General features: G+C 37.6%; 1 protein-coding gene across 1 annotated transcript in view; it reads left to right on the forward strand.

The window, feature by feature from the left end:
* LOC124596112 (spermatogenesis-associated protein 13) overlaps window positions 1-13,429 on the forward strand; it is a gene marked incomplete at its 5' end in the record, with an annotated part of 105,567 nt that overhangs the window by 39,782 nt on the left and 52,356 nt on the right. Inside the window, 4 exons of the mRNA XM_047135127.1 lie at window positions 2,363-2,490; window positions 5,770-5,995; window positions 8,225-8,327; window positions 11,897-12,004. Coding sequence (XP_046991083.1) covers window positions 2,363-2,490; window positions 5,770-5,995; window positions 8,225-8,327; window positions 11,897-12,004 — 565 coding nt within the window. The remainder of the gene's footprint in view (window positions 1-2,362; window positions 2,491-5,769; window positions 5,996-8,224; window positions 8,328-11,896; window positions 12,005-13,429) is intronic.

A 13,429-nucleotide genomic window follows, 5' to 3' on the forward strand; every position in this document is an offset into this window, starting at 1 on the left:
AGAACAAAAGAGTTTAATGGAACTCAATTGCTTTTAAAAGCCAGCGGAAGTGTAAAACGAGAAGACTATAGTGTCGCCATGGCATTGCTGTCTTGTTGAGTGGACTGTACTTTAATCATGCAATGTTAAGGTAACATTGATTGAAACCTTTGTAACCTGTCAAGTTGAAAACATTCTCTGTGCTGTAACATCAGCTACGTACACATCCAGTAGGCTTCAGTGGGTGAAAAGAACTAACTCTATTGTAGAATTACAGTAAAGTCGTATCTACTGGACAAAAATTCCTCCATATATAAAAATATAAAGCTTTGAGCGACAGAAAGGCATCAAAATGATCATAAATTAAATATGACCTCTGTTAACATCTTCAAATAAATAGCCATGCGCAGACTATTTCAGTGGAAATCCCATTGTTAGAAATGCCTTGCAATATTGACTAGTGTTAGCAGGCTAGCAATATTTTGTGGTATCATCATGATGTCAGTGAGTTAAAATGTTTTTTTTTTCTGTTTCTTGTTGAAGTTTTATTCTAAGGAAGCATATTTCATGCAAGTGGTATGGTAGAGAATAAGTAGGTAAGAAGAAAAAAAAAAGTGCCATAACATAATTTTTTGAAGCTCTCTGCACCCAAGACCAAGATGTGCAGATTATTGTTCAGGAAATGGGGAATGAGTGTTGCCCCTACTGATTTCCTGTTAATCTCATCATTACAAAAACATTTTATTTAGTGTATTCAGGCCATTCTGCTTTTCTAGCTGAGTGGTAATTTTCATAAGTTTTTGTGATCATTTCATGATTCTTTCATATATTTAGATACTTGCCTGGTTTGACCCTACATTAAGATATTGCACCCCGTGGTACAAATAAGAGATGTCCCATGTAGCAGCTGTGTGCTTACTGTGTTTGTAACTGAATTAGAAGCTGATTTTGATTATTTTCTCTTTTTTCACCAAGCATTTCAGTTATTGCAGAATCATGAAAACGTCTTAAGAAAAATAGAATTCGCAAGTGTATGCACTGTCTGGCGAGATTAGACCATAAATAATGTGCAGTAAGGCACCAGTGATATAAAATAAATTCTCTGACCAGTTCAAAATGTGTATGAGTAAGTCCAGAATCATTTGGGCACTTTTTCTCACTTCAAAACAATTGGTGCAAGTATAGGTAGCAAATTGTATTTGCATTAGAAAATTCGGGGTAATAATTATGGAACTATTTGACTTTTCAGTAAACATCCTGTACAGTAAGACAGAACTTCTCTCTCATTTTGTATATGTAGTGTTTTTCAGATCTTGCAATAAATACTTTGTGTTAATGAAAAAATGTAATGCCATTGGAAAATATGCTTTGGTGTAAATAGTAATACAGAAGTGGCTGGCCAGGCTGATGAAGATTCACAAACTGGGATATAGTTATTTCATATGATAATTATGTTCATTCCTTACTTTTGTAAAGTTACTCATTCTTACAGTTATTTACAGTTCTAACTTTTTAGAGATTAGATACTTCGAGAAATTCAGTACACATTTTAATTAATTAAAACATTAATAATTGATTTGACTATTAAAAATGGTGATCTTCTTTCTTACTCTGACATATACATAATACAGCTTACAAAACAATACACAGCCATAATTATATGTTGCACATTGTAGACAAAATTGCTGTAACTGGTGTGGATTGGGTAGGTCCTCACATTCAATCACTGCGATGTATTCCCTAGCACTTTTTTTACATGTTACTGTTTTTCTTTGCTAGTTTGTATACATACCTTTCACATTTTTGTATCAGCACTTTAACAGTTTCATTTATATTTTTCTCGCATTATTTTCTGTTTGCCAGCATAAGAACAAGTCACTCTCTTTTTAAAAATGTTTATGTTTTCATCCCATTCGGTCAATTTTAAGTAAAACGTGTGATTTGCTTCTAACTGGTAATGTTGCATTTCTGATTTCTTATCCTTTTACTTCAGCTACTATTGCACTAGAATGTTTTCTTCTGCTTCATGGTAGCACGTATCATTTCACTGAGTAATTCCGTAGAACAAGTTTTGTTAAGTGGTATATATAAATATGCAAGTGTTGAAATTCCATGAAAACATACAGTATAGCTCACACAATACTTACATTAGCTGTGAATTGTTTATCATGTTATTTTTACAATGAAACAGAGGCAGAAAATTATACATCCTCAATCTAAAATATTCCATTATTATATAACAGTATAAAAATTAAACTCAGCCATGTATATTGCCATTGACTCAGAGCTTTGTGACATCCATAAGCAAACCCCAACAGATATTGCTTACAGTTCACTTCATCCCAATGTATTTACTGATCGATTTACCTTTTGCCCCTCCTAGGACATGGCCTGAAGCTGAAGCTGATAAGGAAGCTACAAGTGGTTCATCAAATTATCTTTCATCCCAGACTTCAACCAATCGACTGACTGACAACAAGGAGCTGTCGCAGTCTCAACGCAGCATATCAAGTATGTAGTTTTTTGCATGTACGCCAGATTATTATGGAAAGCATAAATAGCTACTCACCACATAGAGGAGCCATTGAGTTGAAGGCAGGCACAATGAAATGTGGTGCACATTTAAGCTTTTGGCTAAAAGATGTTCTTTGGAAACAGAAAGCACACACACGCCTTCACACAAACACAACTCAAACACCCATGGCCACTGTATCCAGCCACTGTGACCTGACTGCGGACTGGACCTGCATCTGATGGGAGCAACAATCCGGTGTATGTGGAGGGGATAAGTAGGAGGCATGGGTTGGGGAGGGGTAGGGATAACAGGGTAGAAGTGAGGTAAGGTGTTAGTGCTGCCTGTGAGACAATGGTGGGGATGGAATATGAATGTTAGGTGCATGATTGAGACACTGTGCTTGGGTGGGAGGGGGGGGGGGGGGCACTCTAGTGGGAGCAGGAAAGGGGATACGTAGGTGGAGGGCAGACTAGCAAAGGTTGTGGGAATGAAGGATATGTTGTTCAGAGAGTTCCCACCTGCTCAGTTCAGATAAGCTGGTGTCATTAGGGAGAATCCAGATGACACAGGCTGTGAAGCACGTCATGTTGAGCAGCTTGCACAGCAACTGGGTAGTCGAGCTATGTCTTGGCCACAGTTTGTCAGTGACCATTCGTGCAGATGGACGGCTTGTTAGTTGACATTCCCACATAGAAAGCAGCACAGTGATTGCAGCCACTGTGGGCTGTAGAAGGGGTGGGAAGGATAGTGGGTAGGATTATCCACATTTCAGGGCACGGCAGGAGGAAGTTGCGAGGCTGGCTGAGAACGCGATTCAGTTGCTCCAGTCCTGGGACTAACTGAGTGAAGGGGTGTGCTCCATTGTTGCTGGACAGTGGACATGTGGGAGGTGCTATGGTGGAGACACAAAGCATGGGAAATTTGTTTTTGTACAAGGTCGGGAGGGTAATTTTGGTCCATGAAGGCCTCGGTGAGATCCTTGGCATATCTGGAGAGGAGCTGCTTGTCACTACAGATGTGTCAGATGTGGGTGGCTAGGCTGTATGGAAGATATTTCTTGGTATGGAATGGGTGTCAGCTGTGGAAGTGGAGAAATAGTTGGTGTTTGGTTGGTTTGATGTGGATGGAGGTACTGATGTAGCCATCCTTTAGGTAGAAGTCAACGTTACTGGTCCTTTGCAGTCGTCACCTATGAACAAATCCGTAGTACAGCAATGGGTACCCTAATCACAGCATCCTATGCCAACTCCTTCATGGGCCATCTAGAGGAATCCTTCCTAACCATTCAGAATCCCAAGTCCCTCACATGATTCAGATTCATTGATGACATCTTCCTGATCCGGATAGAGATTGAGGACACCCTACCCACTTTCCTCTAGAACTTCAACACTTTCTCCCCATTCTCTTCATTGACTGTACAGTAAATGGTGGAGAGTAGCCTGTACCACTACTAGTCATTTCCTTTCCTGTTCCACTTGCAAATAGAGAGAGGGTAAAAGATTGTCTGTAGGCCTATGCTTCCATATGTGCCCTAATTTCTCTTATCTTATCTTTGTGGTCCTTACACACAATGCGTGTTGGTGGCATTGGAATCGTGGCAGTAAGCTTCAAATGCCGGTTCTCGAAAGTATCTCAATAGTGTTTCTCAAAAAGAACATTGTCTTCCCTCCAGGGGTTCCCATTTGAGTTCCTGAAGCATCTCCGTAACACTTATATGTTGTCTGAACCGACCAATAACAAATCTATCAGCCCGCATCTGAATTGCTTCAATGTCCTCTTTCAATCCAACCTGGTAAGGATCCCAAACACTTGAGCAGTACTCAAGAATAGGTCGCATCAACGTCCTAATACGCAGTCTCCTTTGCAGGTGAACCACTCACTCCTAAAATTCTCCCAATAAGCCGAAGTTGACCGTTCACCTTTCCTACCGCAGTTCTCACATGCTTTTCCATTTCATATCACTTTGCAGTGTTACAGCCAGATATTTAAATGAGTTGAGTGCGTCAAGCAGGACAGTAGTTATACCCCCACCCTGTCCTTCCTTTATGTTACCTCCACCTCAAGGATGACAACATCAGTACCTCCACCCATATCAAACGTACCAATCACCAACAATCTCTCCACTTTGACAGCTGCCGCCCGTTCCATACCAAGAAGGGTCGTACGCACAGCTTAGCCACCTATGTTAGTCACATCTGTAGTTATAGCAGTCGTTCTCCAGATATGCCAAGGGTTTTATTGAGACTTAGCAGCCTTATCTTGTCCCATCCACACTCTCACAGGCAGTATTAACACCTTTCCTCACTCCTACCCTGCTACCCTCTCCTCCCCACCCCAGGCCACCTCCTTACTCCCACCACCCACACCGAATTGCTGCTCATGCCAGATGCAGTTCCAGTCTGCATTCAGTATTTTAGCTGCCACACTGTTTGTTGTTGTCCACAAAATGAATCAGCCGATTAATATATTTGTCAGATATTTTTTCTTGATATGAATCACACGTTACCTTATAAAACATTTTAGTATCTAAGACAGTGCCACCCCTTCATATCCCATTAGTAACACTCCTGAAATAGAACATTCCCTCCCAGAGTTATTAACTGAATATTCTCCTAATTTTAATGCCTATTTGGGCACAAGCCACACTTCCTTTTGTGTGTTAGTACTACCTATGCAGTTTTTTTATATTGCCTTCCAGGAGGTGCACATTTGTTTCTTAACTTAATGTGACTTACAGTTCTTACACTTTTCCTTATGCAGTTTTCCTCTAGCCTCAATTCCTGTCAAAGGTCACGTGCTCTTCCAAGTCTGTCCTAATGTAGTGTTCTCCTGTCTTACATATGTTTCTGTCTTACTCATTACTGAGTGCTACAGCATTTTCCTATTTTGCTACAGGTTCTGTTTAGACTTGAAATGTCTAGTGTTTTACCACCCAGATATCTGTCGACTGAATACCTTTGAATTATTATCTGTTTATTTGTCTGCTATGTTTAAAATCTTGCTTTAAATTGCACATAATTATTGTGTATCTGCCTTGTGTCTCATATGGGCATGTCATTTGTGCGAAAGTTTCCTCTTTCCTTCTGTGAGTCTGACTGTTGACATGTACTAGAGGTAACAATTTCTAATAATCCCTGTGTGTACTGTCATAGACCCAGGGGATACTCTAAATTTTTGTCGCAAGGGATTCTCTAAATTTGTATTGCAAAATCTGCATCCAAATACAGAATTTTGAAGACATTCTCTGATAATATATTTTATACTTTTTGTTGCAGGCAGTACATCAGAGAGTGTTCTACAGAAATTTCGCAAAAGCTTTGCCTTTAAATTTCACAAGAAGAGTGGCAGTAAAGATGGCCTTGAGCTTGGCTCTAGTAAAGATGGTGAAGGAGACGTTGAAGAGGAGAATTGTGCTGATGATGAATTAGCTACATCACAGTCACACGAACAACTACCACAAGAACCCACAAAGGAGGAAACAGGATCAGATCCTAAGTTCAAGTAAGCTAATTGCTGTGTGTTCCTGAAAACAAATGTATGTTTGTTACATTTTCTACAGATGGTCACAACTTATATAATATTGTTACTACTACTATTCTAGTTGATGTTGTTCATGACGAATTTGGGATATAATTCTCATTGTTGAGGGCATTGTTGTCTCCTCCCTGGTGCTGTCATGAGGCTGTTGTAAGAGAGTTATTGCAGCAATCTGATTATTTGACCAATTGAAAGATGTGAAAGTTTATATTGTTACTGGTGTTTCCTGTCATATAGACACTGAGGAATATGAAATTTATTGTGCTTACAAGAGTAAATTTATTGATTATTTTTGTTTTATTTCATTTTTTCTCCCACAGCACCAGTGCTTGTGAACTCTGGAGACAGCCATTGACTCTTCAATCTTACATCATGCAGTTGGTATAATTTGTCCCAGTTTCTTCTACCTCCATTGTTTCATTCTTTCCCACAACTTATTTTCTTACTATTCTTATTAATAATTTTCATTGCTTCAATTAAAACTTCTTCAATTTTAGTGGTATTAGGAACAATAATGTAAGAATTTTGATCTACCTGATTACAGCCATTAAACTCTATCTATTTGTTCTGCATTATCTTTTCCTCTAATACCCGAACACTTCTCTCCATTTTGAATATGTCCTTTCTATTATATTACATAATTTTTATCTCAGTTTTACCCTCCCTGACTCTTCCCCATGACTATCTCATATTTTACCAACTTTTCATGTACCTTTCATTTGTGTATCCTTTAATGACCTGAGAATTTAACTTTCATTTGTGAGTTACTGATTACTGGCAACATTATTTTGTAATGTAACTCTTGACATATATGACAATAAATGTGTCTTGATACAACTTGTTTGACAAGGGACATAATTTAGGTTGAAGTACATATCCATGTACTGCAGGATTTGTACGAGTATAGGTCTCCTTACCCAGATAAACGGTCTCATGCTAGTACGCTACAATGTTACTCTATAAATGATTGCTTCAAGGTGATGACTTGTTTGGGAAGCATGGAAAACAAGGAATTCTTGAGGAAATTGAGTTTACTGAAATAGCCATGTAAATTCTTAAAGACTCATGCAATTCTGGGAGAGATTCTGGGGTGTTTGAAATGTTAATAGCCAGGGAAAAAAGTTCCAGGTCATTTTGTTACAAGTCAGTCTGAAGTTCTCCTTCAGAAACAATTGATTTTGGAGCCACATAAGGAAAAATGAAGAAGGGCATTGAATTGTAAATTTTTTTTCAAATCATGGGTGCCTTATAATTGCCTGTGGGTTCTCCGGCTCCAGGTCCATTTCCTATTGTATGATTGTGAGTGTAGTGGAGCGTAACATGCATTTGGTGATTTGTGATTCACATGAAAGTAAGGGTGGCTTTTTAATTTATGATGACCACCACCTACATTTCCTATTGTATGATTGTGAGTGTAGTGGAGCGTAACATGCATTTGGTGATTTGTGTTTCACATGAAAGTAAGGGTGGCTTTTTAATTTATGATGACAACCACCTACATTCTGAGTATTACACCTCTTGACCTGCTATGGTCCTGTCGAGAAGTTCTCCTGCCACCTTTTCATTGCTCAACCAACCTAGAGTGGTAGGATAGCATGGATTTTGGGATCATCTTCTAGTTCATTCATTGTAGATGTTTTCACCACTAGTTTTGTTAATTCTGAATAAATGTGTGTTTTTAAATTACAAAAAATATAAGTGTGGATCCATATCTAAATATGCATGTTTTGTGGATAAAAATTGAATATTCCAGCTTCGGTTGTTTCTGACTACTTTTGGTTGCAAAGTAGTACTTTACTGACTTTCTCACAGTGTTGTGCTTTAAGGTAAGGAGTGCGATAGTGTGAAAATTGTCCAATCTCAAACGTCATGTGTCGTTGCTGTCAAAGCCTGTCGATACCACATTCCAGCGACAACAGTTCAAAGCCTGTTCCTGTGAGAACTTGTATTCATGGTGATCACACAATGACATAGCGTGGCACAGAGTGGTGACAGTTACCAGTAATGAAACAATTTCTGCAGGCTGTAAAAGCTTATAACCTACAGAGTTTTGAGGAAACTGAAAATCCTAACTGAACTTTTGGGTGATTAAACAAAGTCATCATCCTGTTACGTGGAACACATGTAAACTGCTATAATCTGTAAACAAAACAGTCCGATGTACTGTGTCATGAAAATATTGCTTGTTTGTAGGTTTGGCCCTCTGGTATGGAGATCGAGCAAAGAACGCAAGAAAGGAAAAAAGGCAGCCAGAAATGCAAAGTGCAACAGTGGCGACAGCGGCATACAAATTGAGGTAAAACTTTAGCTCTTAAAGAATCAATAGGAGTGCGTTCCCATGCTGGAATGAGCAGAGTGGAAGAATTGCCCATTGAATGTGTAGTGAACTACATGTTGCCAAAGATATTTCCTTTACCTGACAAAATTTGTAGCACGTTACCTAAATTTTGAATTAGGGCTCGTGCAACTGAGCAAGGTGGCGCGGTGGTTAACACAAAATGCCACCAATAGCTTTCTAAAGGCGTGTTTACACTGATTTCGAAACACGTCCTGCGACATTGTTCATGGCTATTACTGGACTGTTGATGTTTGCAACATGTTGTCGACCTCTTGGCAACACAAAACCAGTAGTCTATGGCTGCGTCAGTACTGATCAAAGGAACATTATTCCTGACATGCTACCACTAAATGCTGCTATGCAGTGATGGTGTTTGTTGTTGCTCTGTCTGTAGTGCTGGTATTGTATTTCTTTATGAAATGGAGTGGGCAAGAAGCAAAATTTGAGAATCTGTCACTCTCTCTGAAGCAGAGGAGTGCCTCTGACACATTCAGAGTCATAGTTATAAAAATATTAAATCAGAAGCATGATTCCCTACAAAATGCTATATTGCTTCACATTACCATCAGTGATGTAAACAAAAAATTAAGTCTCTCATTTCTTAGTGCTGCAGCATGACAACAACAACAACGAGAGGATTTGTTATTTACAGATTAGAAATAAAAAATGCTAAGTGCTGTGCAAATGATGAATATATTTTAAATTCTAAAAATAACTGTAAAGCTGCCTGGACTGTCATTAAAAGGGAAATAAATAATACCAATAAAGAAACGAGTTTCCCTATTGACTGCAATATTCTCAATGAATATTTTGTAAATAGTGTCACCACCCCACCCATCAATTCTGCCTCTGATGCAGAAGCATTGCTCACTTGTGCAAAACAGACAAGGAGTGAGAAGTTCACTTGGACTCGAATCACATTAAATGATATTCATAAGTCAATAAACAAATTAAGTAATTCCAAAAATAGAAGATTATTATGGACTCAGTAATCTCATCATTAAATATATAGCAAAAGAAATTGAAATGCCACTTCTCTCACTATCAAACAGAGTACTTGATGAAGGAATAATCCCCAACTGCCTTAAGCTCACATTTACATTGCCTGTGTATAAAAAAGGTGAAAGAAACCTCCCAAATAACTACAGACCCATTTCAATAGTACCAATCATATCCAAGTTAGTAGAAAATTGTGTGCATAAGCAGATATACAGGTATTTTGAAACCGACAAAATTTTAAATGAACAACAGTTTGGCTTCAGGTCACACCTATCAACTGTAAAAGCAGTAGAAGCTTTGGTAACCAATGTTTATGAAGGGTGTGAAAAAAGGGTATCAATGTCTGGAACACTTATTGACCTAAGTAAAGCTTTTGACTCGGTGTCACATGACATACTCATCAAAAAGTTAAAATACTATGGCATTGAAGATGACACACTCCGACTATTCAGATCTTATCTAAGCAATAGGTTACAACTTGTATATGCAAATAGGCAGAGGTCAGAAATACTCCCTATAGAAAGAGGAATACCCCTAGGCTCTGTTCTTGGACCTTTTCTGTTCATTGCCTATGTTAATGACTTCTCGAATTACATACTGTGTAAGAACATACTATATGCTGACGATATGACATTAATAAGTACAGGAGAGAACTTATATAGTGTACTGGACAAAAACAGAGAAATGATGCAAATGGCTAATTACTGGTGTCAGGCTAACCAGCTGTGCATAAATCAAACAAAAACAGAAGAAATAATATTTAATCTCCAAAGTAACTAAAAATGAAAACAAAACAGTGAAATTACTTGGGCTAATCATAGACCAAAAGCTCTCATGGGAAGGACACACCAGTTATCTATGTAGTAAACTAGCACGAGTACTTTTCTTATTGTATAAATTAAGAAACAGTGTGAGCAAGCAATTGCTACTCCACTCATACTATGCTTTTTTTCATTCCCAACTGCAATATGGAATATTGCTTTGGGGTAACTCCCCAGGGGCTGAATGTATTTTCAGATGGCAGAAGAAAGCAATCAGGTGCATGGAGGGGTTAGCACCCAGAGAGTCCTGCAGAAATTATTTTAAATCTCTTGGCGTGATGACAGTGCCAAGCATGTACATATATAACTGTCTACTGAATGCCAGAGAAAATCTGAAAAAATTGAACGTGAGATGTGATGTGCATGCACACAGTACAAGAAACAGTCACCTGCTGGACTTGCCTTCCACAAGACTTGCTGTAGTCCATAGTAACTATAAGTATTTAAGCATAAAATTTTTCAATAAGTTACCATGCTCAGCTCGTACAGTACCACTAAATAAATATAAGAATACATTGCAAACCTGGCTAAAAAACCAAGGAATTCTATACAACCGAAGAATTCTTAGAAACTAATCATCAAAATATATGTTTTAACTAAGTTATGAAGAAAATGTTTTGATATTATATAAGCTAGTTATTTACTGTGATTCTTTTCTTATGTGTGTATTTAATTACTGTGTAAAACATTGTTTTACATAATGCGGAAGAAAAGGTCTTTAGTTCCTTTTCTCCCCTTTCTGTAACTATTTGAATATCGCACTGAAGCTAAAACCCTCTGTAAACTTTGACGAAGCCAATTGTATGAAAAATACTGAAAGGCTAATAAAAAGGGTGAGGGGACAATGCTTTCTACAAGACAGAGATGGGTGTACATAGGAGGCAGCAGTCAGTCGAAAATGTGGATGTGGCAGTGGGGTATTGAAAATGATTACTACTATTAATTTAAATAAATAAAAATAAATAAATTGCCAGTTAAATATATCTTCTTTATCAGGGGTCAGTGAACTATGTGTGAAATATACTGTATATAGCATTTAAAAGCCTAAATCAGGCTCCTAATTTTTAAAATTTTCTGGGGCAGGGGGTCAAAGCCCCTTCTATATTTGGCATGTGAACTGATAGCTTCTTCTCTAGGTTGACAGCTGTGCTCTGATGCAGTCAGAGGGTTCAGTGAGATTTGGAGGGGTAATTTCAGCCATGAGGATCGTCCCTATGAGTATTTGAAGGTGAATGTGCAAATGTTGTAATTCATATAGCCTTGTCAGAGACTCGTCTCGTCAGCATTGTGTTGAAACATGCACTCTTCATCCCTCAAAGCAGCATTAGAGGAAAATGGAGTACAGAATAAAAATTACAACCCGAAGGTGCAGACACAATGTAAGCATCCTTCCGAGACAACCAAGCACTAGCTTTTCCACGAGTTCTTTAATGAACATTTATTATTTCTGCTTAAAATTCTAAACTTCCTTCCATATTTTTTTTTGTTCACTCATTTGTGAAGTGGTTTTCTGGTTAATGGATGACAGTGTAAACACTTTCTACTCAACAGAATGCTTATGACAGCCTTATGCTATGAAATATTTAATGTCTAGAACCAGTGAACACAATAGCTGGACTAGCTACCAGTTTCATTTCAACAGTTTTGTTAATTTTTATTAAATTAATAATAAATTTAGTTTTCGTTAGAGGATACGTCTGGTTACAGATGCTGCCTGGCTCGGCTCATGTTACTGGAGGTGACAGCTCTGAATCACACGATACTGATCACCTTGTTGATGATGAGCCCCTAGATGAAATGGATAGCCCGCCAGCTGTAAGTAAAGAACATCTTATTTAGTTACTTGCTAAATGTTGTGCCACATAGGGTGGTAACAAATTATTGAATAATATAATCAAGCTATATTGTTTTGCTGGCATGATGGAACATCCATACTTCTTTTTTCTCAAGCATCACAAAGAGGGAAAGTTGAAGTTTTCATGTTGGCATTTGACTGCTTGTACTATTCAGTAGGAAATGTGTTTCTTGTTGTTGGAGCTGATGATAACATTACCAAATAATAATATCTGGTTTGTGCTTAATACATAATGAAGAAATATTGTTGTGGTTTCCTAGACATTAAGACAGGTATTTGGTCATATTACTCTTCCTACGGTGTCACTGAGGATGAGAGACACACACAATCGCAACTAAGGGAGCATATTCATCAAAGAAAAGATGCAGGAGGTGCCCAAGCATTGGTGAATAAATGGATATGTGTAACTGGACAAATTGACTCATTGGCTAATTCTACGACCCACACTGAAGGCAAGGAGGAGAAGGGGCTCATTTTCCAAAAACATTGGACCTGTCATAGTGGCATACAAACATGTAATTGTATTTAAATACATTTTGTGAATACCTGTAATGGAATGTGATTTGCATATTCACTATTCACAGTGAAATTGGTGATTAATGTCACAAACCGATCTTATAAGTGGAACAAGAAACAAACCAACAAAATAAGTCACACAAATTTTGCTGTCAAAAAAGTAGTATAAAGAAATCTAATTGTTTAAGATAGAACAACTGAAACCAGGCTGTAAGGTTCAAATAAAAATCATGTAATTGTAGTTGTTCAAGCTTTGAAATAGGTTCTCTATCAAGAGGTAGGAAAATATAGTGAGTAGAAAGAAAGGGATGAAATTTAAAGTTTTAAAACATGGTAGATGAAGAGAGGAAGTAAAAGTTGTTTCAAGTTTAATGGAAATTAAGACTGTATTAATTGATATAGAAATTCTGGTAGTAATATTTATTTTTATTTGGTTTTGTATTGAAAACATTTTTTTCTGTAGAAGTGAAATTCTGAATTCATTGGTTCAGTGAAAATTAGAGATGTAATTTTATCAAACTGAATTTGGTGTCCATAATAAATGTTAAATATACTGTTCCCTGTGAAAGTTGTACATTATGATATCATAGCTAAACACAGAACTTACGAAGATGGCTATGCACATTACTGTTGAGGTAAATCAGATGGGTTAAGGTATGAAGATGCTTGAATGAATTTACAGTCTCAAAAATGCTTGTAAATCTAGTTTTTAGGCCACTCTGTGTGAACACTGAGGCAATCCTTATATGTTGGTTCTTCTGATACGTTCACAGTTACATACAACACAGTTAACTTAACAGAAAACTGAACAAGCTTCAAAAATAATTTCTAGGTAGCAGTTTCCACTATTGAGGATTGAAGCAGTGTAA

Source organism: Schistocerca americana, chromosome 2 (assembly GCF_021461395.2).
Source record: "Schistocerca americana isolate TAMUIC-IGC-003095 chromosome 2, iqSchAmer2.1, whole genome shotgun sequence".
Taxonomy (NCBI): Eukaryota; Metazoa; Arthropoda; class Insecta; order Orthoptera; family Acrididae; genus Schistocerca; species Schistocerca americana.